The sequence below is a fragment of the Amblyomma americanum genome, chromosome 11 (genome assembly GCF_052857255.1).
Source record: "Amblyomma americanum isolate KBUSLIRL-KWMA chromosome 11, ASM5285725v1, whole genome shotgun sequence".
NCBI lineage: Eukaryota > Metazoa > Arthropoda > Arachnida > Ixodida > Ixodidae > Amblyomma > Amblyomma americanum.
In genome coordinates, this window is record NC_135507.1 from 99,308,710 (window position 1) to 99,336,584 (window position 27,875).

Below are 27,875 nucleotides of genomic sequence, written 5' to 3' on the forward strand. Positions count from 1 at the left end.
CACTATTTCGGTCAAATCTTTGTCACCTGATCTGGGGCACGATGACATGGTCAAACGCAGATAGGTTGCAGAAAATACTGAAAAAATTGACGCAGCTTCGTCGCACTTTGGCCTAACCTTAATGCAAGAACAAAAGCTGCTTTTCTGCAGGTCTTTCTATAATTCTTTACACAGTTCTTTCTGGAATTCTTTCTGCAATTTTTTTACTCATTTGTTTCTGAAATTCTTTACATATATGTTGTTTTTATTTTGTTATTGTTATTTTTTGCATTTTTATTTTACGATGCACTGCCTCCAAGGTCCTTTTTACATACCGACATTACCTTGAAGAACGGGAGCAGTAGAGCTTTCATTTTAAAAGGCCCTTCGTATAGTTGCACGTCTCCTTTCAGCCTCATACTCAACCTATTTTCACTGCCTCCAAGGTCCTTTTTACATACCGACATTACCTTGAAGAACGGGAGCAGTAGAGCTTTCATTTAAAAGGCCCTTCGTATAGTTGCACGTCTCCTTTCAGCCTCATACTCAACCTATTTTCACATCATTGATTTTAATGCCAGTTAATGACCTCTATGCTTTACTTCTAAGAAAAAAATGTTATGAAAGCAAAATGAAAAATTAATTACCCTTTCTTTGATGATCTAGCTAACTTGCAGCCCCCCAAAAAAATAAAAGGGGGGGAAAGGGTTGGGAGGCCACAACCGATTTTAATTGAAATTTTAATTTTAATTATAGATGGCCCTACAAGTCTCAATGCAAGATATGCTGTCTTCTAGTTTTCACAGATGGCGCTGTGATCTCAGGGTGGTAGCAGACCCCATGAAATCTCTGAACGTGGTCAGTAGTTGCTGCCACAGACAGTGCTGTGATCTCAGGATGGTAGCAGACCCCACTAAATCTCAAAACATGATGTGAAGGACTAACGTTCTTAAAAAAAGTGGACATCATGCAAGGGTCACGTGGTAAGCGGATGGGAGAGCACAACCAATTTTAATTTAAATTTTAATTGTAGATGCCACTTCAAGTCTCAATGCGAGATGTGCTGTTTTCCAGTTGCTGCCACAGATGGCGCTGGGATCTCAGGGTGGTAGTAGACCTCATGAAATCTCGCAACGTGATGAGTAGTTGCTGCCACAGACAGAGCTGTGATCTCTGGCTGGTAGCAGACCCCACGAAATCTTGAAAACGTGACGAGTAAGAGCTAACGCTCTTAAAGAAAGCTACATCATGCCAGGGTCAGGTGATAAGTGTCACATGACAGCAGTGACTTGCAATGACTTGAGAACGTCATCCAAGGGTCACGTGATAAGTGATGATCATATGACGATGATGACTTACAAAAAAAAGTTTCTGACATTCAAATGCAAATGCTTTCGCATTTCTCCGATGCAGCAGACTGCAGTGCTCTCCAGTTTTTTATTGTTGTTACTTGTTCCACATTTTCAGTCTTTATGCATCAATTTACTGTTTTTTTAATCATTCTCATTTATTTTTTTTTTACCATTCTCTCTTACTTATTTCTTTCAAGGAAATGTTTATTTTAGTACGATAGTTCTTTTATTGTTGAACTTTTCGTGCTCTGTTGCTGCCATTTTTTCAGTATGTAGGGGTGCACCCCACTGTCAAGCCAGTCATGGGCTTTTTGGTGCACTGCAGTGTTTAAATAAAGGTATTTGTATTTGTAAAAAGGGTGCAACTGACCGTATGCTATCACATGCGACTGTGGCATTGTGCCGCCATGCAGAATTTCCAGTCCTGTCTACTCTTAATACGTACTGTGCACCCGTCTCAAGATGGGCGAGGCAAACTTGTATGTCGAGTGGTTAGTATCATTATGCTGACCACCAAATTCATAAACATGCTTCGACTCGAACTTCTACTCCAAGTGGTCCTTGAGGCCTGTTGTGCATTTCAGAAACCAGCTTCCACTCGAATTGCTCCTCGAGATGACAAAAACCTTGATAATTTCCTCAAGAATCTTGACGTAGCATTGACGGAGTCCTTTAGGACTTCTCGACGGCTACTTCACTTGTAAACATGGCAGGTGTCGCATCATTTGCATGCTTTGTAGACTTCGTTTTGTGCATCGACGAAGCTTTTCACGACAGTACCGATGTGAACCATGTGCTGAAGCATCGGCTGAAGGACTGCCTAAATCCATTGGAACACTTTTGCGACAGTGAATTCCTCTCAAGGTATTGCTTCATGAATGAAACCATGGCCTACTTCCTCACTTCCCTGATGTTGATGTTGAGCACCAATGGTTTGGGCCAGCCACTATATCCGATGCTTCAGCTGCTGGTCACACTCCACTTCTATGTTGCCAGCATGTCCCAACTGGTCGCTGGTGACCTTGTGAGTGAGTCGCAGTCAACCGCGCACCGAGTTTTGAAGCGCATCTCACGGCTCATTGCGAAATGAGTGTGTAGGCTCACGGCTACAACAGTGAAGGGTAAAGTCGGGCACGTGTGCTCTCTCATTTACAGCAGCAGAATAAGATCATTGACAGGCATGGCACCTATCCACATATCTAAGTAGCTGCACTTGCATCCTGCAGAGTTTGGCTCCAGATGGGAGGAGCAGTAGTGCACGATGCCAAATGGACGGGAGGTGCTGACATTTTAACATTTTATGCTGCACTGACTGCTGCAGCCGCGGCTGTCTAGTAGGTTCTTCTCAGTCTTGTTTAGCCTTTTAAGGCGCTTTTTACACAGCTGCGTGCATCGCGAACTCTCAGGTTTTTTTCTCGGAGTATGCTCAGCACTGATTTCTTCATTCCAGGAGAAGTTAGCATCCTTCATATTGCAGACAGGGCACTTTTTATTCTTGCCAACAGATTTTGCTGCCAGCGCTGGTGTCTATTTTTTTGTCTGCTTTTCATATGTCATGTACGTCTTTGAAACAAACAATAATTCCATGATCTCTGGGGTGTTGATTTCATAAGTCATTGTGTTTTTATTACAGTCAAGCCTGCTCATAACGAACATGAGCGTCACGTGGCGTCCGTTCGTTATATCCCGAAGTTCGTAGTAAGTGAACCACAACTGTAAAGACAGCTGTTTGTCAAAACACAAAATTTTTTCTTTGCGAAAAAGTCCGTGATGGACGTCTGTTTCTGCATCCCAGATTCGATGAGGGAGGTTTCCAGTTTATTTGAAGCAGAAGTGTGCTCTCGAGGCCCTTGACATAGACAAGTTGTCTGAGGCTCTCTATGTAGCCCATTGCTACAGGCGCGCTTACGGGTGCTGGCTCCGAAGTTTCATCCTCATCTGATTCCTCCGTGTCACTCTCTTTTATGCACTTCAGAAACGATGCCCTCGTCCGGGCACGGTTCCGAGGTGTAGGCATCATCATCAACAGAAGTAAAATCATTCATGACCCCCAATGTCGGAGTCGACGACGCCCTGCCACAAATCGCCTCCGGGCTGGTCATCTTTTGAAGCATCAAGGGCAGTTCACATGCAAGCGATTCGGCGAATAGAGCTAACAGCAGCGCGGCGCTGCGAAGCGTTTCGCGAGCTTTCATTTCACATGCGTCACCGCTGCGCGTTTCCCACCGCTGCGAAAACCAATGTTGCTGGCAAAAGATATGCACTTGCAATTGGTTTTTTAGTGGCCTGCAAACGCAAAAAAGTGCAATATATAAGCATTATTTTGTCATTTATTTTCATAGTTTATTTAAATAAATATACATCTTGCATTTCAAGCATTCAACACCACTTTATATAATTTCTTTATTAAACAAAAGCATACAAACACAAACACAGGTCTATGCACATGCTTTCTTGCACGAGGCCTCTACTGGTCATGTGGCAAAGCCGGGCCGTCATTGGTTGAAATGCGTTGCTGCTGCGTCGCCGCCACGAAAATTTCTAACTTGCCTGAACCTCACCACTCCAGCTGCTGGAGCTTCCTTCGATGCTTGAGAGAGGGCGTATGCGCCGCGGTGATGGGATTTGCGAGCGGTTTGCTTGCATATGAAACAGGCTTCAGGCTCGGCATCAGACACTGTGTCGACGAAGCCGGCCGTGCGGAAGCAGTTCCGCTCACCAGTGGCCGTCACCTCTGCCCAGGCCACTTTCATCATCGCTACCGATAAATACAGTGGAAATCGGCACGGTGTTCCCGTCTGCCATCCCAATTACAACCAGGGCTCGAGATTTGAACGAAGCCATCGAAACGTCCGCACCGCAACAAGAGTGACAAAAGCGCGCGATGGCGTAGACGTGCAACGTGCACAGGCGGCAATCAAGCCAATCAAGCTAAAGATACAGACGCACAGCGCTAGCATAGAGATCAATGAGGGGCGTCCGTGAGCGTCAGTGCAGCCACCTCTTGGCTCCCATGGAAGGCCTGCTTGACGGAGCGTGGCCTCCGCGATCAGCACCGCCGGTGGTGTGGTTGATCGCGGAGGCCACGCGCGGATTTTCAAGAGAATAAGGAGAGGGGAACGGAGTTGCGAAGAGGGGCAGGAGGGCGATGTTGGAAGGCACGTCGACGGGGAAGGGTAGCTGGCTCGAGAGCGGCACCAGCGGCGCGAAACTGGGCAGGTAGTTGGCCTGCGGTGAGTCTCGGGAAAACATGCCGCGCGCCAGGCGCACAAAGGCACGAGGCCTCTACTAGTCATGAAGGCACAATATCTCGCATCGCGGCGCCGGGTTTACCCCGTCCGTTCGCTGTAACCGATCAGTAGGGCTTAATGACATTCGTTATACATGTGATTTTATGCCATTGAAACAATGTATGTTTTAATAGTGACGCAGGTCTCGTTCGTTATAACCGAAAGTTCGTTAGGTGGGGCCGTTATATGTGGGCTCGACTGTATTAGTTTCCGTATAGTTTCGCAGTTTTTAAGAAATTTTGTACCGTATTTACACGATTGTAAGTCGACTTGAATGTAAGTCGACCCCCCCAAATCACATGTCCGAAAAAAGAACACCGGTGGAGTGCTTCAAAAACGAAAATTTATTGCATAGATGGGCTATTCATCATCACATGAGTCATCTTCAGTGGTACTGCTGTCGTCGTCGTCGCCGCTGCGATCCCACAGCACATCGTCCTCCATGGAAAGCCCGCACTTCCTAAATGACCGCACCACGACATCGCGTGGAACGGCCGCCCAAGCGGAAATCACCCACTCGCACACAGCCGCCAGGGAGGCTCTCTTCACGCGCCCCGTTGGCGTAAGTCCCCGCCCTTCTGCCGCCAGCCACTCGTTGTACTCACGCCAGAGCAAGTCCTTGAATGGCTTGTTAATGCCAACGTCAAGCGGCTGCAGCTGCCCCGTAAGACCGCCGGGAATCACCAGCATATCTGTATCTTCATTTCGGAGCTCTGCCTTCACTTTCGCGGTAAGGTGGCCGCGAAATGAGTCCAGCACGAGGAGGTTCGGATTGTGATTTTTGAGGGATGCCCCTGGCCTCAAAAGCCACACCTGACGGTACCAATCAATGGCTAAGTCGTCCGTCATAAAGCTTTTTTCGTTCACTCACACAATCACACCTTTCGGGAACATTTCCTTTGGCATAGTTTTTCTTTTGAAGACTATGTTCGGTCGGAGCTTTGTGCCATCTGCCAAGCATGATAGCATAACAGTGAACCGAAGTTTCTCGTTTCCTGTCGTGGGAAGCTTAACCTCGCGAGCTCCCCTCACGCTCACTGTTGTGTTGCTCGTCATGTCGAAGTAGACGGGCGTCTGGTCCGCATTGCCAATTTGGCCGAGCAGGTATCGCCGCGAGTCGCGGAGCTTGAGGTAGTGCCTATGGAAGGCGAGAACTTTCTCCTCGTAAGCAGCAGGCAGCTTCTGGCATACACTAGTACGCCGACGAAGAGAGAAGCCAGCCCTCTTCATAAATTTCGAAGCCCAAGCCCTGCTGGCTTTGAAGTCTGTTCGGAGTATTCCAGCTTCCGCAGCAAAGACCCAGCCTTGTTGCGTGATCATTTCACATGTCACTGGAAGGGACCGATCACGTATTTCGGTGATATACGCTGCAAGCTTGACCTCCAGCTTCAGAAAGCATCCCGACTTCGGCTCGCGGAAACCTCTTCGCTTGGAGTCGCAATAGAAAATTTTGTCTCGCTGCTTCCTCCACTCCCGAACCAACCGTTCAGAAACGTCGAACTTGCGGCCCGCCGTGCAGTTGTTGGTTTCTTCGGCGTAAATGATGGCCTCCCTCTTGAACGCTGCAGTGAATGAGCGCCGAATGCTTTTCGAACCTGGAGAGCTCATGGCAAAGCACGCGGCCGGCAGTCGAGTCAAAAGCACCAACTCCAAGCACCACCAAATAAAGAGTGATTGGTGTTGGGGCGTCGGCTCTTCCAGCAAACATCGGCATTCCCCAAAAGCGCCGCTGTTACGTATTGCACAACCAACTGAAATAGCGGCTCTTCCATCAGCTAGCGACACTCCCGGGCGCTGGCGCAGACTCCGCGATTGGAACAGCGGGACAGCGGTCCTTCCCGCGAGTGAAATGAAATGAAATTGGTTTTGGGGGAAAGGAAGTGGCGCAGTATTTGTCTCAAATATCAGCGGAAACCCACTTGTAAGGGAAGAGATAAAGGTGGGAGTGAAAGAAGAAAGGAAGAACGAGGTGCCGTAGTGAAGGGCTCCCGAATAATTTCGACCACCTGGGGATCTTTAACTTGCTGTACTGACATCGCACAGCATACGGGCGCCTTTGCGTTTCGCTTTCATCGAAACGCTGCCGCCGCGGTCGGGGTTCTAACCCGGGTATTCTGTTCAGTAGCACTGAACCATCGTGGTGGGTAACGGTGTGCGCAGTAAAATCAAAAAATGAAAAATCCTGGCCTAAAAGCCCGCGGAATACCTGAATGCTACGCTTGGAGCCGTAGAGCAAACAAAAACTTCTAACATCGCAGTAGCATCCCTGATAGATTGTTTTTCTTGCTTTTATTGGCAGTTCAAGGTTTCGTTTCGATTGTAAGTCGAGCCCCCCCACTTCTGAATTTTAAATTTCAAAAAAAGGGTCGACTTACAATCGTGTAAATACGGTATATGCATATAAAAATTTAACCATTTGCGGCTTATGTTGGAAAAGTAACGAATTGGCTTTCTTGAGGCCTGGGTGTGCTATTTAGGCTGAAAAATATCTCGTTTTGAATCGAAACGACAAATGGGGCCGGAAAGGGTTAGTGCTGCTGTGCATTGTTATGGCAGTTGACTCACTTTTTTCAAAAGAAGGTTAACACACTTCTGGACAAAACATTTGTTGTGCTTGCACATCTTCCACTGCTTCTGCATTGCACCGGGAGTATTTCATGAAAAAAAAAAAAGGAAGAAGAAAACCAGTGTTCTGCTATTCCTGTTATACAGGTGGTCGCCACGGCAACAGCCCAGCAAGTGGCACCCTCTACGTCCCCACCGCAAACAAGTCCGCAGGCGACAGTCGTCCAGGTTTCAACTACCAATGGCACGCCACACTTCATTGCTGTTGCAGGTGATCCTGTTTCCTTCATCGTTATTCTCAGGAGCTGGCTTACATCCTATGCGAAACAAAGCCCCCCCACCTCCCCCATCTTTGGTTTGGTTGCCAATTAGCCCTTCAGCTCCTCTGTCCCAGTATTATTACAAATCTCTCTTTTCATTTGACCCTGCAGCCCCCAGCAACGTGCCCTGTCCCCTGGAATTCACTCTGTTACTTAATGGGCGATCGGCTGTCTAGTAGTCAACAACCGAAAATTCAGACCCTTGATTTTTTTTAACATGCTTAGTTATCCGGACTTTTTTCACAGCACCGCAACATGGCCTATATAGTCGGATACAACTTAAGTCTGCAGAGAAGCTCCGCCCACATTCGCTACCGCCTCACAGATTTCCTCCATGACAAAAAAAGTAGCCCGTTGTTAAAGCTTTTCTTGTTGCCTAAACAAAAAACTAATCACACAAAAAAAATTATAGGAGCTAGATTGTTGATACATGGCTTGTTTAATACGTATAGTAAACCTTAAAAAGTTGATTTCGTTTACTATTATGATGGGCCAGTGGAGTAATACAGTACGCCGCAGACCGTGGCCTAGTGTTAGCAACTGCTGTTTTTTTAAGTTGTATCTTACTATAAAGCCAATGTATAATAGCTCCTGAAATTTTGGATGCATAGCAACTGACTCCTCGATTTTTCGTGCCTCGTTCGCACACTCTGCTAATACCTAAGCCACCATATAATGTGAACACTGGAACCTGGTTAATTGAAACTCCAAGGGAAATTAAAAAATTTATCAAACAAAACAAAATTCAAGCTTAATGGGAGCTTTTTAAATGGCGGAGCTAATATTCTCTCTGAATCGGCACATGGCACCCGCATTGTTCCGAATTCGTACTGTTCTTGGACGTCGTCTGCCGCACAGACGAACTCTAGCCACAGTTCATGGAACTCATTCGTGCCGAGTCTGTCGTCCTGAAAACGGGAAGAGGTAGCAGCAAAGTGTGTGGGAGGTGTACGGTTTCACGGAGACTGCGAGTGCAGAAGAAAATGGTGGTGCATTTCAAAGTGTGCTCAGCATGACCGCAGCAAAACGTGCCGCAACCCTGAGTTTTATATCATAAAGCAGTCAACAACTGGCATTTTGACAACTGCAGAATGCATATCGCTGGTTACGGTACTCATTTTGGCTTCAGTCGCTACACCTAATTACGAAGGCCAATGCTAACAGAGCTCTTGTTTCAGCTGTTTGTCGGTTCTTATTGTTTCACCGGCTTTGCCTTCACATTCTGGGCCCTTCATACTGCAGGCACAGCGTAGTTTCCACAGCAGGGAGTTCGCTTTTGCCTCTAGACTTCGCCCCAACCTATGCGCTTATCGGCGACATGCCGAACGCAGTACAGCCATCATACGTTGAGCTCGTCAAAGTGGTTGCCATCCATCATCTGTGTGCGCAACGCATGGCGAGATTTATTTATGCGAAACTTCAGAATGTGCACAGAAATACTGACCCTTTCTTTCGGCGTATTGTCAATAAGCTATAACGATTTTTTTTTCAGTGAAATTGGATTTTTCGCATTTTTCGTGTTGCCTCCGCAGGAAATGCTGCGAAGGCTGTGGAAATAGTGCGTTTGCGAAACCATATTACTCTTCCACGACTCATTCGTTCTCGAAACTTTGGGGATTGTTTGGATGAAGACAAAGAGCAGTATAAGACAAAGTGGTAGCATTGAAAATCACGGTCAAAGCTGTCAGGCGCTCAGTGTACATGCCCCCTGGCTATAGTATTCACTGCGTATGAACTTCTTTTTGGGCGCAGATTGAGTAGGAGCGATTGGCCCTGCCAACTGCATATCACCACATGTAATTCTTGCTTGTCAAAGTTTCAATGGGTCGTAGAATAAAAATGTGGCAACTCCAGGAAGTGCCGACACGGCACTTGACGTTTGTCACAGTGAAACATGCTTGTGTTCACTTTGGTTGTATGGCAAACTACATTTTGGACGCCGACTTAGCTTGGCGAACGGGCGCGCTAGCTTTGGCAGCATTGCCTGCTATGTATGAAACAGAGTACAGTCAAAACTCGATTTAACGAAACCCGATTTAACGAAAATCTCGATTTAACGAAGATATCCATTCCCCCTCAGACGCCCATAGGGTCCAATGCTTTGACTAACCCGAAATAACGAAACCGATTCCGTGATCTGTCCCGATTTAACGAACCTTTTTTCGAGAAATAAAGGTGAAAAAGTGTTAATTTTTGGTCTATTTTGTAGACAGCACCCCAAAATTTATTGATTGCGAGTCAGCGGTAACAGCGTGGAGCATCTTCATCCCGTCACTTTTTTCAAACTGCGCGGCGCAAAACGAGTTTTAATTTTGAGTCGAGCTCACGAGATGGCGCCAGCAGTAAAAAAGTTTTGCGCCACATTTCATAGATGGCGCTGTTGCAGTTCGCGTGGATTTTTTTGTGTGTGTTGTGCTCTGTGTTCGCTCTTGTGCGGATTTCCCCGTGCCTTTGAACGCACGTCTTTGTCAAGCTCAGCTTGTTAGGCCTCCATCAGTCTAGCCTTGCTATCGTGAACGCGGACGTGGTGTGTGCGAGCAAGCGCGCCGCTAACCCTCCTGACTAGCAGATCGAGCCCTGCAAGAAACGAAAAAGGCTTACCCTGGACGAGAAAGCGGACATAATTCGTGCTGTGACAAGTGGACAGAAGAAATGTGACGTGGCTGCATCACATGGCATTCCAGCGAGTACTCTCTCCACAATATTGAAAGGGAAAGATGACATCCTCCGCGCCACTTCATCGGGGAATCTCTCGCGCAAAAAAACGCTGAAGACCACTCCTGAAAGCAAAATGGAAGAGGCCCTCTTCGCCTGGTTTATGGATTTGCGGACGAAGAATAGTATTCCCGTGAGTGGAGACCTGCTCCAACAAAAAGCTCGCTCTTTCGCGTGCTTGCTGGGCGACAACGAGTTCAAGGCAAGTCCCGGCTGGCTGTCGCGCTTCAAAGAACGACACGGCATCGTCGGGAAAGTGCTTAGCGGTGAAGCGAGCAGCGTAAGCATGGCTGTAGTCGGCGACTGGCAGTCTGAAAACGTGCCCGACATTCTGGGAAAATATGCCCCCAGCGACGTCTACAACGCCGACGAGAGCGGTCTATTCTACCAAATGCTGCCTAAAAAAAACACTCGCCCTGAAGGGGCAGGCGTGCCACGGCGGCAAACACAGCAAACAAAGGCTGACTCTTTTGCTGTGCGTCAACATGGACGGCACCGACAAACGAGACCCGCTTGTCATCGGAAAGAGTGCGAGGCCGCGCTGTTTTAAAGGCACCAAAAAGCTTCCTGTGAAGTACGTTGCCAATTCAAAGGCGTGGATGTCGCGTGCCATTTTCGCTACATGGCTGAAGGAATTTGACAGCGACATGTGTCGCCAGAAAAGGAAAGTGTGCCTGTTGCTGGATAACTGCACGGCCCACTACGTTGCAGAGGTCGAGCTGACCAGCGTGGAGCTCCGCTACTTGCCCCCAAACGCAACGTCCGTGGTTCAGCCCTTGGATCAAGGGATAATTAATAGCGTGAAGTGCGCATACAAGCGTCGAGTCGTCGACAGAGTTCTCCTCAACCTGGAGCTGAAGCGCGAGACGAAAATAGATATTTTTATGGCGGTTGAGATGGTGGCGGCGGCTTGGAGAGCATTGAGGCCGTCGATAATTGTCAACTGCTTCAGGACTGCCGGTTTCGGTACACTAGGCCCTGAAACTGCCGAAGCTGGTCCGGACTGCGCGAGCGCCGTGCACGAGGATGAAGATGCCTGGGAACACCTTCGCTCAGTGGATGAAGTGCCCACAGGCATAAGTTTCTCAGACTACGTGAACGCCGACGCAAACGCAGTCACAACGGAAGTTTTGACTGATGCCGATATGTTGCGGCTTGTAGGAAGCGTGGAGGGAGTGACGGCTGAAGACGCTGCCGACGACCCAAGAAATGCCTCATTCAATTTAACGAAGTTCTCGATTTAATGAAATAATTCACGGCTCCCCTCAACTTCGTTAAATCGAGTTTTAACTGTATAGAGATTCTGAATTGGTCATCAATTGTATTTGCCCCAGTACATGTCCAACCCAGGGCCCTTTTTTTTGCTAATGCGTGCTGTTGTATTTCCATCTCTTTAACACCAGCCTTTTTGTTTTCTCATACATACCGTATTTATTCTAATGCTTTGATAATAAAGTGAAAAATTGCCTCTGGCAATATGTGTGAGTCAATATTACTGGATAGCTGAACCATTTTGCACTGCAAAACTTTACCCAATGAAGACATTTCTTTTTCTTTTTCTCATCTCATTTACAGTAGAATGTCATTGATGCGTTTTCTAAAAAAGTCCTGGTAAAATTGCATTATCTAAGAAAGCCTATGATCCAAAACCACTGCCACAATTTTGAAAAATTTGACTGAAAATGAACTTGTTCACACTTTCATGTCCCATAAAGGTAGGTTAGTGCTCGTTGGCAGAAGATCTGAGGAAGTTTTATGTTTCTTGTAGACTTGTATCGTATTTGTGTTGACCTTGGTGCGAACCAAACATGTCCAGGCCAGCAACAGGCAGAAAGGTGAAAGTAGCCAAGACCTCTTCATTGTCGCTGTCGTTGTTTTCGGATGCTTCTCCCCTTTGCAATGACGTGGCGCTCCCAGGCTCTGCCCACTCATGTGCTTGTGCATTTCGGATGGCCGCTAAATGTATCATGTGATCAATGTGTGAAGGTTTCCGTACATAAAAAAAGAAAGAGTGGAAAGGCATAGAAATACAATTCTTTTTTTTTTCTTCCTTTTTTTTCTTCCTTGCGCCTCAACAGTGGCCGAGGCTGACGGTCAGACTCCCGGCACTGTAACCCTTCAGCCAACTTCTGCGGTGCACCCAACCTATGTCCAGTACGTCGACAGCACTGGTGATCCGAGCCTCTACACCGCCACTAACGGACAGATGTGAGTACCGCATGGCTGCTCATTGTGCTTGAAATACAAAAGATTTCTTTCATGTCGGTGTGTTTTTGCGTCGAGAGATCCCTGCTGTTAAAATTAACTCAGAAAGGTGACTAACGAAGTAAAAGGCATTTTCTTTTGTTTTTCATTTTTTGTTTGTTTCCACCATCAGTTTCAGTTTCGATCAGCGGCAGTGCATAGCTCCTGCATGGCGTCATATTCCACCCAGTGCGGCAGTGGTGATCACGGAGGTTCGGAAGTCTCCGACACGGGGAGAAGTTCGTCTGCTCACAGCTCCACCACTCGCCGGCAAGCAGCCCGTCAGGTCCCGCACCACATTCAACTCAATGCGTGTGCTTGAAGCTCGTTGGGTCGCACACCCGTAGCTCAGGAAAAAAATTGCGTGTCCTGTGTTGTCCCTTGAAGTTCTGTGTCGTTACTCGTTTAACTGAAGCAATGACAGATGCATACATCAGGTCAGTTCAGATTTGATTGATCAGGCGAATGTGCAAATGGCAAGAAAATAGGGTTTCAAGCCACCAAATCTGGTGAGGGGCAGTTAGGGCCGCAGACACCAAAGCCTACAGGAACTGGAGGCAGCGAGCGGCAAACGTAAGCTTAGAGTAAACCAGTCTGTTTTTTCATTGTTCTCTCCCTTGCGTGCATCGTGCTGCAACTTCGGCTTTCTTGTTAACGCAAGAAGGCATTCCCTCTCACAAATAATAGTAGTTTTATCCATAATGCAGTACTGGTAGTTACAAAAAACAATATAGCAAAGGAGATACCATAGTAGGCAACTGTACTGAGATCTCCTGCTGCTTCTAAAAAACCGTTTAGTAAGACGAGCAAGCAGTAATGAATTACAGTCTTATGTAAGGGGACAGGGAAAAAAGAAGTAAAAATATCTTGATGTAGAGAATACATATGTATAATTAGAAGTGGTAGTAAAATCTGAGGCAGAGTACATTGTACAAACGCAGCAGAACAAATGCATTCATACGGTATGCACTAAGAGAAATTTATAGCTAGAACAGATTGAAGAAAAAAGAACGAGTAAATTCAAAATGCATAAATATATGTACGAGAAACAAATTTTTGAGACTACATAAAATAATTCATAAACAAGATAATAGCCAGGAAAAGTGAAGTATTGAAAACAGTAGTAAAGGTTAAAAGTAATAAATGCTAATTATGTTCAATTAGAAAAAATAGCTGTTTTTTATCGTTTCTTTTTTCATAAGGATGTTGAGCTGGAAGTTTTTATGCAGGGCGGTAGCGTATTCCAATACGAGTAAGGTGAAATAATCAGAAGAGGAAATATCAATTGATCAGAAGGTAGTGGAGGTTGAGTGCATTGCAGGGACACCATGAAAGGGAAAGTAAGGTGGACCTTGAAGCCAGGAAGTTGAGGAAAGGTGTGTGTGGCAGAGCAGCGGAAAAAAATAACAAGCAGTGTGGGAAAAGGGAACAAAGAATGGAACTGCAGTTTGTCGCTAATGTCCTTTGCTTTTGTACTGTTGTTCCTGCAGCATTTCTGCTTTTGTTGCATACATCGGTGCTGTCTTGCCGCTCACATGCTTTGTTGCAATGGCAAAACCACTTAGCGCAATAGCATTGAGGCACCCCCGCAGCTCTAATATGGTTCCTTGTGGCACAAAACTTTGTCATATTTATGGGATTCATAAATGGCAACCTCGCACTGCGTTTACAGTACACTAAGATCTGGATAAGTTCTTTTGATGTAAGAAGTCAGGGCTGAAATTGACCTCTTTACCTCCTAATTGCACCAACTGTAGAAGCGTAGGCTTGTTGGTATGTCATCTTTGAATTAAACAGCACACACCTTGGCAGACAAACTGCCGACATCCCTCATATTCCCAGGGCCTTTTCACGCCTCTTTGTATGAGAGTCACTCTGGAAGTAATCATCTTAGTTTGTTTCTATGAGAACTAAAAATTGCAGCTCTTGCAAGGACTGGCAGAACTCAGCACATCAAAATATGCATGCAGCCCTTCTTTGTTATGGGCATTGATTAAGCACAACTGTTCTTTAACATGGACCCCATCATTGGCTCTGTATTTTCACCAGCGATGATTTTCAGCTTTTGTGCTGGACTGGTTAAAGTTCGTGCCAGTGGAATCAACTGAGTGGTTAAAGGCCTGCTAGACAGCATCATTAAGTCTGTATGTCGGGTGCATTAAAACAGTCCAGCTGGGATTGGCGTGTGGCTTGGTTATATTGTACTGCTATACGATAGTTTTCTCATTCTCTGGCCCAACTGGATGGAATTCGAGGGCTTGGGCTTAGTGTTGCAGCTTAACATTCAGAGTTGACAGCCTCTTTGGGTTCCAAGAAATGCAAGAGTACTGTCATCTTTCATGCAGCGAAAAACTGTGCACATCACTTTACCTATTGTTGATTGGCAGGTTGACACAGCAGGTACATTTTGCGAATTGTGCGCTGGGGCATGAATTCCGTGCATTGCAAAGGGACAACCCAGGTCATTCTGCAGTGAAAGCTCAGGGCTGAAGTTGCTTGGATGGAACAGGGCAAGGAATGCCTGAAGGCCGGTATTTTCGAGCTTCCTGTCTTGTACTCTAGGGGCACAAAGTGAAGAAAGTGTGACTAGAAGCGAGAAAATGCTGCATCTACGCTAGCGGTAGCATGCCACTTGCTAGTCGACGCTAGGCCTAGTTTCTGCGGTAGACTTAAGGAAATGGTTGGAATATTGGTAGCTTAAAAGCAGGAAGCAGGCAGTAACCTAGACACACAAGTTGAAAACTGAAAATTGATTTTTTGGGAAAAGGAAATGGCACAGTATCTGTCTCACATATAGAGAACACCTGAAGAGTGCTGTAAGGGAAGGGATAAAGGAGGGACTAAGAGAAGACAGGAAGAAATAGATGCTGTAGTGGCGGGCTCTAGAATAATTTCGACCACCTGGGGATCTTTAATGTGCACAGTCATCGCACAGCACACAGGCGCCTTAGGGTTTCGCCTCCATAGAAGCGCAGCCGCCGCGATAGGGTTTAAATGATCAAACCTTGGTACTCCGGATGGCAGGTAAAAGACACAAGTTCAGAATTCAAGATTGGGGTACTGTAAGAGGAATAGAATTTCCTTTAAGAAAGAGAAAAGGGGCAGTTTCTACTTAATACCTTTCAGTCTGACAGATTGCTGAGAGAAATATGTATGAACAAAAATAGAGTATCAAGCTTGGCACCTGCCACCACCGTGTTTCAAAGAGGATGCCCTTGGCATTCATCCATTTATTTGCGTTGAAACCCCAGCAGGCACTGCTTTGGAGCTAGCCACCACCAACCGTAAGGGGCTTGCTTCCCTTACCACTAGCACATAAATTGCATAATATCTCATGAAAATTAAGGTACAGTTCTTCCACAGAGCGCCTTTGGCAACAAAGTGAATGAAGCAGGCCAAGCAAAGGCTGCTGCTGGGCTTCAGTTAGCCTGGGTGGCTTCACTGCTTGACAAGCTGTCTGCCTAATGCTACCTCTTCCGGATTAAAACGAGGTTGCATGAAGAATGAGTGTGAGAGGTCAAAGACGACCTTGAAGCACACCACGCATTCACCTTGTGAAGCGAATTTCTAGCACAAGCACTGTGAGCAGGTGCCCATCGCCATACACCAGGCCGGCTGAGTAAGCGGAAAGTGATCATGAGAGCTCCGTTCAGAGCAGCACCATTCGCAGTGCTGCGGCACACTGTTCGATATATTGAGTGTTCCCGTGAACATGACAACGAAAGTTTTGTTTGTTTTGTTTGAATGTTTTGTTTGTTCTATATCAACTAATTTGAGATATCGGATTTCAGCTGTAGTATAAAGAAGTGTGTTACGTTGTCACCTATTCATGAAATTTACAGTTCTTAAAACAACATAGCTCCATTGTTTCTGTTGTTCTGGAAGGACGGTGTGCAGTAGAACCCGAATATATGTCTTTCAGGGAGCCACGGGAAACAATCGTATAATCCGGGCGCACCACTGCCACAGTGTCTTCATCTGTGGCGGCTACTTCATACGCAATCCCGTTGGGGTCGGTGATGACAGCGAGCTTATCTCGTGCCGGTCCTTGAAACGCTGAATACAACCGTTCAATGGTTTGAAACCATCATGCCCCAAAATGTTTGCAAGGCACCTGGCCTTGGCTTGCAATATCGAGCCACTCACTGGAATGCTTTGGGCCCGGACCTCGCGAAACCGTGCAAACAAAGTGGCTACATCTTCATGTTTCGACGCACGAATCCACTTCCTTGCAAGCAAAGCGGAGTCTTCCTGCAGCTGCTGTTGCAACTTGTTGCTGTTCTTCCAAATGGCAGACACAGTAGCGTCGGCGACACAGTACCGTTTTCCACCGTAGCCTTTTTCAAACCGCCCTTGACATGCCTCACAGTAATCTGCTTGGTTTCGAAAGTTTGCTGTTTCCTGGCTTTTGGAGGTGCAGGCACCATCGGAACTGAAGACAGCCGAGGCTGGCAGACTTGCCTACGTTGTCAACTTTTCGCTACACGCAACGACACATATCGCGCTCATGAGCTCAGGCGTAACAAGATGCTGCCGCATGCACGCATGGTACGAGCAGCACTTGCAGTGTCATGCCATGCGGCTGCGGCCGCCGTTCCAGCATGCTCTTCTGGCCATGCCATCACGTGCTTCTCAGCTTTGTCCAATCAGTGTGCCCAATGGAGGCGCATCGGAGAGTGACAGGAAGAACGCCTGGTTTGGGACTTTTTTTTTCTATCCTCTCCTGCCTTGAGCCTTGCGTGGAACCAATCTGACAACGCTCCCCCGCTCCGCCTGTTGCCCCCTTCTTGCCCAATCTGGGAAGCATGCTCCTCGCGCCCGCCAGTACTGACCCATGGGCCCGTGCCGGTATGCAAGCCGCCAGGCTTTCAAGAAACCGCACTATACACGGTCTTCGGTTACGCGCTCCCGCGTATTAAGCAGTTGTCACAAAAAGCCACATACAATGCGGTCCCACATTATAAGCGGTTACATTATAAATGGTCTGAGCTGTAGTATGTGGAAAGATACTATTCGTGAGATTTTGTTTTAAAAAAGATAGGCATTACCGCACCGCAAGCATTTTTAAGCTGGCTTCATTAACACTGAAGATATCAGCAGTTGAAAATGATGCTCCTCCTATCCCCCGTCAACTCATACATGCCAGAAAAAAAAAATGAAAGAAAATACTAAGTCGGGACAGCACTCGCCACGCTCCATCTCGCCCACATCAATTGGGCACACTGAATGAGAAGGCTCGCCCAGGTTGCCTTCTCACATCATCGGGGTAGGGGCGTCTAACAACACGTGCTGAGCTGTCACCCTAATCTGTTGCAAGCAGAAATTTTTAAAAATCATTTGTAACTTAAAGGGTCCATGCAGAGCTTATAAATTTGACTCAAATACTCACACAAAGCCATCATAGTGCCATTCCTGAAACCTGGAAAACCACCAACTTCCCCAAGTAGCTATAGGCCGATAGCCCTCACAAGCTGTCTCGCGAAATCATTCGAAAGTGTACTTAATATAGGATTAACATTTGTCCTTGAATCCTGCAAACTTCTTGATGTCCATCAGTGTGGTTATAAAAAGGGATGCTCAACAACCGACCATTTAGTTCACCTCGAAAACATAATAAGAGAAGCTTTTATACACAAACAGCATTGTCTTGCCTTTTTCTTCGATATGGAGAAGGTGTATGATACAACCTGGAGGTTTAGGATCCTCCGCGACCTGGGCAACCTAGGTATCCGTGGTAGGATGTTAAACTGCCTCACTGACTTCCTTTCAGACCGTTCTTTTCAAGTACGCCTGTGATCAACCCTGTCTAGGAGCTTCGCTCAAGAGAACGGGGTTCCCCAGGGGTGTATTTTAAGCATGACATTGTTTATTATAAAAATGAATTCGATAAGTAAAACAATCCCAAAGTCCATCCTGTATTCAGTGTACGTCTACGATCTTGAAATAGCCTGCACATCCTCAAACGTAGCAACATGCAAGACACATATACAGTTGACAATGAATAAACTAGTGACGTGGGCAGATCAGAACGGTTTCCAGTTCTCCACACAGAAAACAGTAGCCATCCTTTTCTCACTGAAACGAGGCATACAAGCCGACCCATTTATACATCTGAATGGAACACAGATACCCGTCAAAAATGAGCATAAATTTCTAGGGATAACTTCTGACAAAAAACTCAACTTCCTGCCTCATATAAACGCACTGAAAAAGAAAGCCTCCAGATCCCTAAATATACTCAAAGTACTGTCACATAAACGTTGGGGTGATGACAGGAATGTCTTTCACAAATCTATCGCTCAGTGGTGCGCTCCACCTTAGACTATGGATGTATTGTTTATGGGTCAGCGAGACCTTCGTACCTGAAACGACTAGATCCAATACATAATTTAGGTTTGCATCTCTCCTCTGGTGCTTACACGACGTCTCCGATAAATAGTATTTATGTAGAAATCAACAAACCGTCACTTACAGATAGAAGAACCATGCTCACCTGCTTATACATTTTAAAGATCCGTTCACTGCCCAAACACTTATGTTACCCAATAGTCACAAAGTGCCCATCTAGAACATTGTTGAACAATAAACCACTCGCTATTAAGCCGCCACTCCTGCGTTTTGAAGCGATGTGCCAAAACCTCGGCGTACTAGATTACCTGACATTGCTCGGAGGCGAGATCCACAACCTTCTTGGTGCAATTTTTCTGCAATCTGTGATCTCACTCTTACTCAGTTCCATAAAAAACAAACTCCGTAACAACTTATTACTGCAAGAATTCTTGGCACTCGAAGAAAAATACAATAGTTTTATGCAGTTTTATACAGATGGTTCAAAAACAGACCTTTACGTAGGAAGCGCAGTGGTGCGAGGGAAGTCGGAGAAAACGGTACGATTTCCACAGTGCTCATCCATCTCAACTGCAGAATGTTACGCTGTCTGTGTGGCCGTAGAAAGAATAGAAAACGAAAACCTCACCAACAGTATTACTTACCCAGATTCCCTCAGTATACTTACAGCTCTGCGCTCTAGAAACGCAGTCACTCCTATACTTGATGACACCATGCACAAGATAGTAACAGTGACAGCTCGAGGACAAAACATAAAACTCTGCTGGGTTCCCAGTCATGTCGGGATAAGAGGCAACGAGAGGGTGGATTTCTGCGCTGCTAAGGCTCGTGGGAAGGAAATAACAAAAGTAAATATACCTTTTAAGGATTGCGTAAACTTAGTACAGTGTAAATTAAGAGAAAAATGGCAGTCCACATGGAACGGCGAAGTGAATAATAAGCTACATTTGGTAAAACCGGTTTTAGGTGAATTTAAATCATGTGTTCACCAGGAACGTTTTAAGGAAGGGATTTTATGCCGTCTTCGGATAGGCCACACGCACCTTACGCACAACTTCCTGCTAACAAAACAAGACAAACCTGTTTGAGAATGCGGAGATGTTCTTACTGTTAATCACATTTTATTTTCATGTGTGAAACTTGAAACACTAAGAAGAAGTATTTTACTCAATTTTATAATGAATGCTTTCCTTTTCATCCAGCACTGCTCTTAGATGATAATGCTATTGCTAACATACCTTCCGTTTTAGCTTTTTAAAAGAAGCAGGGGTACTTGAAAAACTGCAAGTTTTAAGCCACTGGTTCACTTTATTGCATGGTAAACCTCAGCCACTTTATGATTCCTGAGAAGAAGGCTGAAGTTCTTTATTTGATTGGTTGGGAGCCTCAGGGTCCTTGCCCAGCCAAGGATAGCTGCCGAGGCTACCTTACCGTTTTGGGGGCTTTTATTCCAGATTTCCTCTTCTGTTTTTTTCCAAGCAGTTCATTATTTTTAGGCCATCTACACCATCGACGATTTTTAATATTCCTAAACATTCTACGGAAAACCATTTTTATACCTTGAGCTTGGCGCATGATGGCCTTAGCTGCCTATGTGCCATAAAACCCAACACAACACAACACGAATACTCACAAGTACCTCCTGTACAGAATTGTTGCATCAGAATATGACCATCGAAATCCTTTCAGAGTCCCTTTAAGGAGGTGTCACATGTGCCTCAAAAGTGATGGTTTAGATATCTTGCAGTATGAACATGCCAGCGACATGTTCTGTCAAACCTAGAACCGCCATCAGTCTGCCTTGTAGGCATCAGATCCTGTAGTATTAGGCATTCACATCATAGTGAAAAAAGAAAAAATGCAATCATCACGTTTGCCTGTGGTGTGAATGTGGGACTGGGGTGCACCCGTGCTGGCGGTACACTTCCTGCCGCGACAACACACCACTTTGGATTACCCACCACTGACCATAAAAAGGTGTATGCTTATGGCATTTATTGCCAGCACAATAGCTTTATGCTGGAATGAGCACATAATTAATTTTCATGGCACCTCTGTGAGTGGAAAAGCAGATGAGGTGAGAGTAGCTTCGCACAGACAGCCGCAGGTCAAATGCATCGAGTCCGAGCCATTAGCAAAACTCTTATTCATCGCAGGCAGTCATGCACCAGATCGCATTTTTACGTGTGCATCCTCATGTTAATTTTGAATCGGAATTCCTTGGGGTGACGTGATGTCGGTCACCACACTGCTGCGCGAGCATCTTTAACTCATTCTGGACAGATCCCTCCAGCTGTCATATGAAGCTGGGCATATGTGATTTTGTGGCATAAAATACGTATAATAGAGGCTTCTGATGCATCATCTCTTGGGGGTTCGCCCATCTCATGCCAGTTGGACGTAAAATGCTTGTTATCGCATGACAGAGATGCACAATTGGCGCCCACTGTATTAGGTAATATTATGGTAGTGTACGAATTAAAAAAAAATAGCGATTAGTAACACTGGGACATCGTCCATGGCATCCTGTATTTCTTCGCTGACCAGTCACAACAGTGAACAAAATCAGCTTTTTAATGTCTGACTGTATTAAACAAGCCAGGCATCAAAATTCTAAAGCCTATAATTTTTTTTTTGTGTGTCCAGCTTCTTTTAAGTAACAAGAAAAGTTTTAGCGACGGACTACTGTTTTTTGTGTGTGTGTCTGTGTCATGGAGGAATTTTGTGCAGTGGTCCTGCATGTGGGTGGAGCTTCACTGCAGACTTAAAGTGGTATCCAAATATGTTGACAAACATTTTGTTTGTTGTTTTTAACACAATTGTGTCATTTTTCTCAGTCCATCATGTTTTAAATGCCTGTGTTTACTAAGCTGTCTAACTTTATCACCATGATTCTGATGCCCCTTGCGACATTGTGGATTGCTTTCTGTCAAGGAAGCTCCGCCCTAGTACAGCTAAACTTGCTTTCTGTGCACAGAACTTTTGAATATGTTGCAAATTTCTTTCTTCCAGGGCTGTCACCTCAGGAACCTAATTGTAAAGCTCAGCTTTTTCTAAAGGATGCTTTCTGAACAGCAGTGTTTAGAAGAGGTTGCACTTTCACGGCTTTTTTTTTTCTGTTGCCAACCTATCTTCTTAGACTTGGGAGGACCCGAAAAGTGGTCCGAAATATCAGAACAGTCTGAAAAAATCCGTAAACTTGAAAAAAAGAACTTTGCTGTGGTTATTAGATTGTGTTAGAGCGAGGACCAAGTGTTCATGTCCATGCCACATCACACCACCGATACCAGACTGTGCAACGCGGCCGGAGACCATGCCCGAACGGCTTGCGCAAGCAAGAACAGCTTGTTTCCATTGCCAATGACAGTTGCGAAGACAGAGAGAGGGAACTGATGGGAAGCAGCAAGTGAAAGAGAGTGCCTTTCTTGCTGCATATCTGACTACAAATCTCGTCTGCCCCTCAATGTGGGGGAGCCATGGCAGATGCTGCCACTTCCTATTTCCAACGCAGTTGTGGACCCTGGCATGCATGCTGTTCCTTGTAGATCACCTCCATGGTGTTGAAGAATGCGCCTTTAACTGGAGTGTCATTATTGAGGGCCAAGTAGCCAAGCCAGTCTGTCCCATTGACTCCGTCTAAATCCAAGATGTCGCCTTCCATGGCCGTGAAGAACCGGTTGGCATTGATAGCAATGCCTGCTCGCATCTATATTAGGTCGATGAAACGAACTGTCAGTTGAGAAATGATCTTCATTGCATTGCTGGTGTCTGTTTTAGTTTTGAAAAAAAATCTTAACTTTTATACTCCACAGAGTTCGAAATGTCAGTTGTGAATATGTACACATTTCTGTTAAGTGCATGACTGTTTCTCAACAACTCCAAAACATCATGCAAGTCGGAATTTATGTGAATCTGAATAATCAGTTGGCTACTGTATTCGCCACTTTCGTGAAAGTCGCTTCGGGGGCCTCCTTGTGTGCTTCTGTTCTCGTACTATTCGTGCAAATGTTTCGGTCTGGCCAGTGGAGACGCATTGTTGGTTGCCCATCTCTCCTGACTGTTCTTTTCTTTTTTTGTGTAGGACGGGTTATCCTGTGTACAGCGTCACTGATGCTGGGGCGATGTACACCCCTGGCAATGCTGCCTACTACAGCACCGCCAGCGGTACTGCGGTCACCTATTCGCAGGTAATTACCCCTCTTCTTCATCCTTGTTCATTTAACACTGTGCTGTTGCTGTCTCGTCTTTTTAATGGGATAGAATATTTTAGTCCCTGCCATAATTGTCTCCCCACGAGGTCACTGCCAAAGGGTGTTTTCTTTTTTTAGCCTAAGTAATTAGAGTAACAAAATATTTTAGTTCCTGCCATGATTATCTCCCCACTAGGTCACTGACCAAGGGTGCTTTTTCTATCCAAAGTAATTGGAGTAAACTAAAAGCAGGCGGTATAGTTGGTCATGCCACTGTAGTAGCTGACTAATGATAGCCGACCAGTTGTCTGTGGTGCCGTGTGAGAAAACCAAGATGAAAATGACTACACAGCAACATAGAAAGTCTGTGCAGGGTTGCTTCTAGCAAACAGCCAAAACCAAGTCATTTTTGGGGTTGTACAAGCCATTAACCATCCTGTGTTGTGGACTTGAGCACTGCTTCTCGCAGCGCAGTCCTTTTCCAGCAACTTTGTTGTGCACGCTTTGTCATTGGATCGTGTTGCCGCCACTGCACCCTGAAGTGGCAAGCGGGACTCTAGAGCCATGACTATTTCTTTCTTGGCGTCTTGGTGATGCCTCATCACTCATTCTGTACTAATATTGCATGAAACAAACTCACAGCAGCACTTTTCTCAGACAGTGGCTCCCACACAGAACAAATGTGAAACTGTGTGGGCTGTACACAGACTTTGCAGTCGTTCGACTGGAACGGCAGCAAGAGCAGCACTGGCTGTCCATGGTGGCAGGAGTCGGGTGCCTTGTGCTGTTTTACAAATCTTGCTTTCTTGCACTCGTCCTAACATCGGTGCAAAAAATGGAACCAATTGCTGCGAACTGGAAAGTATTATGTGTTATGCTCTTTGCGCATAGTGTTTTTCTTGAAGGAAAATTGTGAGCCTGACCAAATCAGCTTTGTAATGGCAAAGTTGTGATCACCTCCTGTAGGATGCACCCATATTTTGTAGCACTTAGTAGTGTCTTTAGTGGTCTGGCATGGTCAGGATGCAAGGTGCCACCGTTCCTGTTTGGTGTTGTATGTACGTCCCGTGTGTCAGCCATAGGGCTGCAGAACTTTAAATGCCACCTTTGAGATCACAACTCAAATGGTATAAAAGATGTTTTCATCTAGTGTTTCGAATTCTTCTGGCACTAGATGTCCGCAGTGTTGCAGTAGTAGCTAGAGTGATGTGTTCTCCTTCGGTCTTGAAGGCCTATACACACCAATTCTTTGCTTGCGTGCATTCTTCTTTCAAATGATGCATTAGACACTAACACACATGGATCACCATGCAATATTTTCTTGCAACCACTAAGTACTGTATTTATGTGATTGAAAGTTGACATGAATGTAGATCGACCCTCGCCATGTCGCATGTCACAAAAAAATGAAAAGGCGTGCCCGTGAGCACATTTGAAAGCGAAACTATTAGTCACTGAACTACTCATCCACGCTTGCGCCATCCTCCTCACTACTGTTACCGTCGTCATTGGTGCTGCGGTCCCACAGCACATCATTCTAACGTCGTTGTTCCACGAAATCCCGCACTTTGCAAACAACCGCACCACAATATTGCATGGAACAGCTGAAAATTTTGCCTCGCTGCAGCTGCCACACCTGCATCACCTATTCCAAAACATCAAATTTTCGGCCCAGCGCACAGTTGTTACTTTCTTTGGTGTGAAGAATGCCAGCCATCTTGAGCATAGCCATGAACGAGCACCAAATGCTTACCAGCTCCAAAGCACAAATTATGAATGCTGAAGCGCTAAATTAACAACTGATAAAACATGGCCAGCAGTAGAGTCAAATGTGTAAAACAGAACCAGAGAGAAACTGTGTGAGTGGCGTCGGCTCTTCCATCGGCTACCGACACTCCCTAGAAATGTTTACATTCCGAGTGGCAGCGCTGCTGCAACTAGAACTGCGGCCCTTCCATTAACTATCGACGTCACCATTAGCACCGAGTGCGCAGTTAAAAGTAAAAAAAAATATGAAAAACCCTTCGACCAAGCACGGAGAATAGCCGTATGCTACTAGGTAAAGCCACAAAGCAAACATAAAATTGCAATTATGCTGTAGCATCCCTGATTGCTCTTTTGTCTCTCCTTTATTTATGGTGTCATGCTTTGGTTTTGACTGTATGTCTACCCCCTCATTTCAACTTGAAAAATATGTGTCGACTTATACCCCTGTCACACGGGCACTTTCGATCCTCATCGAGTCAATGCTCATCGAACTCAACGCCGATTGACGGTTGTCACACGGCCACTTCCAAGCGCAATCGAGCTCGATCCTGCTTGGCTCGATGCCGATTCCTCAAGAGTGCTTGAGTTTCCAAGCACAATCGAAAGCACTCTCGCTCTCATGAAGCTATAAAAATAAACACCAGTTAACAATACAAAACCACAATTGTTGTTGTTTTAATTGATTAAAATGCAAGACGGAACATTTTCAGGGACTATGCCTGCTTATATGCAAGCATATTTGAAAATAATCTGCACCACGCTCCAAGCTTCACCATCAGTGTAAACAAGGATGGCGTCCTCCTGCTCGTCGGCGCGCAAACTGTGGAGCGAGCGCGAGACAGCCACTCTCATCGACTGCTGGCAAAGACCGTCTAGATGATTTGCAGTGCCAGAAAAGAAACGCCGTAGTCTATGCAAAAGTCGCGGAGGCGTTGCGGACCCTCGGGTTCCATAGACCAGCAGCAGAGGTGCGCCACAAGATTAGAAACTTGACGCAGGTACGCAGATGTTCCGATTTGGCTACGGATTTGGCTGCCGCTGCCCCCGACTGTACTGTGTTGCCGGACATCACCATGCTATGGCTGTCGGCGGAACACGTGGCGCCACCTAACACACATGACGGAAACTTCTCAATGAGCATTGAATGAGCATTGAAAATGCCCGTGTAGCACCGGATATTTCGAGCGCGCTCGAAAATCTTGATGCAGATCGAGTTCAATGAGGATTGAAAGTGCCCGTGTGACAGGGGTATTACAGTTGTGTAAATCTGGTAATCTATAATTTAAGTATTTCTTGATGCTGTTTTGTTTTCAACTGAATGAGGGCTGTCACGTGAGGCATGAAAAAGAAAATGGCAGCCAATTTGCATAGTTAGGCCAAATGTGTAGCCGACGGGTAATTCAGACTGCAATATTTCGGACTTGTACGGTATTTCGGACCTCGGTGAGGCACCATCAGTCACCCCGTTGAAGCGAATACATATTCGCAACGGATATTTCGGACTTCAAATGTCTGAAAGTTCGGAGTAATTTCAGTCGCCTGCGGGCCAAAATCTGCCATTTTATCGGCTTTTCGCCGGTGCGAAAGGCACCATATTGGATTGAGGTGGATTTACTCTGCAGTTGGATTGGCTTGACATACTTTCAATCCTCGTTTTTGCCAGTAGAGGTCCCTGCGATCTTTGCTTCTATTGCATCTCCTTGGTGTTTGCCTAAGCCTGGGCATGATCTCTGGAAGCTGGTGTCCGGATGTCACCCTGGCCACAATGCACTAAAAGACCTCAGGGCAACAGTGCACGAACTGATCAAGGAAAAGAAAAATATGTGGAGTTGAGCATGCGTGATCATCTTCGTTCACTTTTGGTCGCTGCTTTGGTTGAAGTGCTGTTGTAGCAGTAAGCTAACGAGGAGAACTTGCACTGGTCTCAGCCTCTTTCACAGGGGCTTATCCAGGTTCTGCCAATGTACAGTGAAACCTCGATAATTCGAAGAATTTCTGCAGTCCTGTAATTTTTAATGTAAATTCGACTAGATAGTTCAAAACAGCGGCGTGCATCAGCCCGGTTAATTTGAAGATCTGACATTTCGCCGCAAACCGGGGGAGCGATGGCTCCCCTCGGAGCCACTAGACGGTGCTGCAGAGTGATGCCACGGTTAGTAATGCCGACGCTTGATATGCGAAGTGCCCCAGCCCTAGTACTCCCAGTGCAAAAATTGGTGGTGGTTTAGCTCTGGTTAAACCTGGAGTGATACGATAGCTACAGTTGGCCAAGTGGAACTTGGTCACGCAACAAACCACGTGACGAACCACGTGATCAGCCACGGTGCCGCGCCGCCGGCAGCTGCTCTGCACCACGTGACCAACCACGTGACAGCATGGCAGCGCAGCCACAGGGTGGTGGCGCCGCCACGCTGAAGGCTCGAAATGCTACCGTAATGTAGCTATCGCTACAAAAACCAGCCCGGCCAAGGTCAAGGCAGCATCTAGTGGCGGCACAGGCATCAACGCACTTACCGCCCCTAAAAGCGTCGGTGCGTGCTATGCCATCCTGTACTGTTTCTCTGAGTAGTGCGCCCTGGTTAGCAGGTTGGGTCGACCTTAATTTAGAAAAAACGACCACCCCAAAATTGGGGTATGACGTATACGCAAAACTGACCTCTTTGCGGGGTCTAAGGTAGTTTTGGATGAGTGGCAAGTACTACGCGCCCCATGTTGGTGCCGTTTCTCTGGCGAGACGCATGCGTAAAAAAATTTAGTTAATTCATATGCAAGTCAGTTCCGCTGAAGAAAATTTGAATTGCCGTCCATTTGCCTGGTTCATTCATGCCAGCGCTCACTTCCTCGAATAAGTGGTAGGTTGTGCGAGGGCAAACATCCTATTCTGATAACCTCCAGGGTGCACGTCATGCCGCTATCTGAAGCTACAGAACTTCGCCTTTAGTCGAGACGCACATGATGAGGCAGGGTGGAACGCCTTTCACTTTCGATCTCGATTAGCTTCAGACTGCTGTCCTTGTGATTGCATCATTACGCATTTGTTGCCTTGAGTTGCGCGGCCGTAGCGGTGCCATTGTGTGGGAAATGGCGAAACAAAATTCAGAAATT

General features: G+C 46.1%; 1 protein-coding gene across 6 annotated transcripts in view; it reads left to right on the plus strand.

The window, feature by feature from the left end:
- LOC144110480 (DNA-binding protein RFX2-like) overlaps nt 1-27,875 on the plus strand; it is a 97,876-nt gene that overhangs the window by 20,372 nt on the left and 49,629 nt on the right. For 3 of the 6 annotated variants that reach the window (XM_077643394.1, XM_077643395.1, XM_077643398.1), the window contains exons 3-6: nt 7,334-7,457; nt 12,300-12,429; nt 12,599-12,751; nt 22,895-23,000. In XM_077643394.1, coding sequence (XP_077499520.1) covers nt 7,334-7,457; nt 12,300-12,429; nt 12,599-12,751; nt 22,895-23,000 — 513 coding nt within the window. The remainder of the gene's footprint in view (nt 1-7,333; nt 7,458-12,299; nt 12,430-12,598; nt 12,752-22,894; nt 23,001-27,875) is intronic. The other 3 variants (XM_077643397.1, XM_077643399.1, XM_077643396.1) reach the window with 2 other exon arrangements.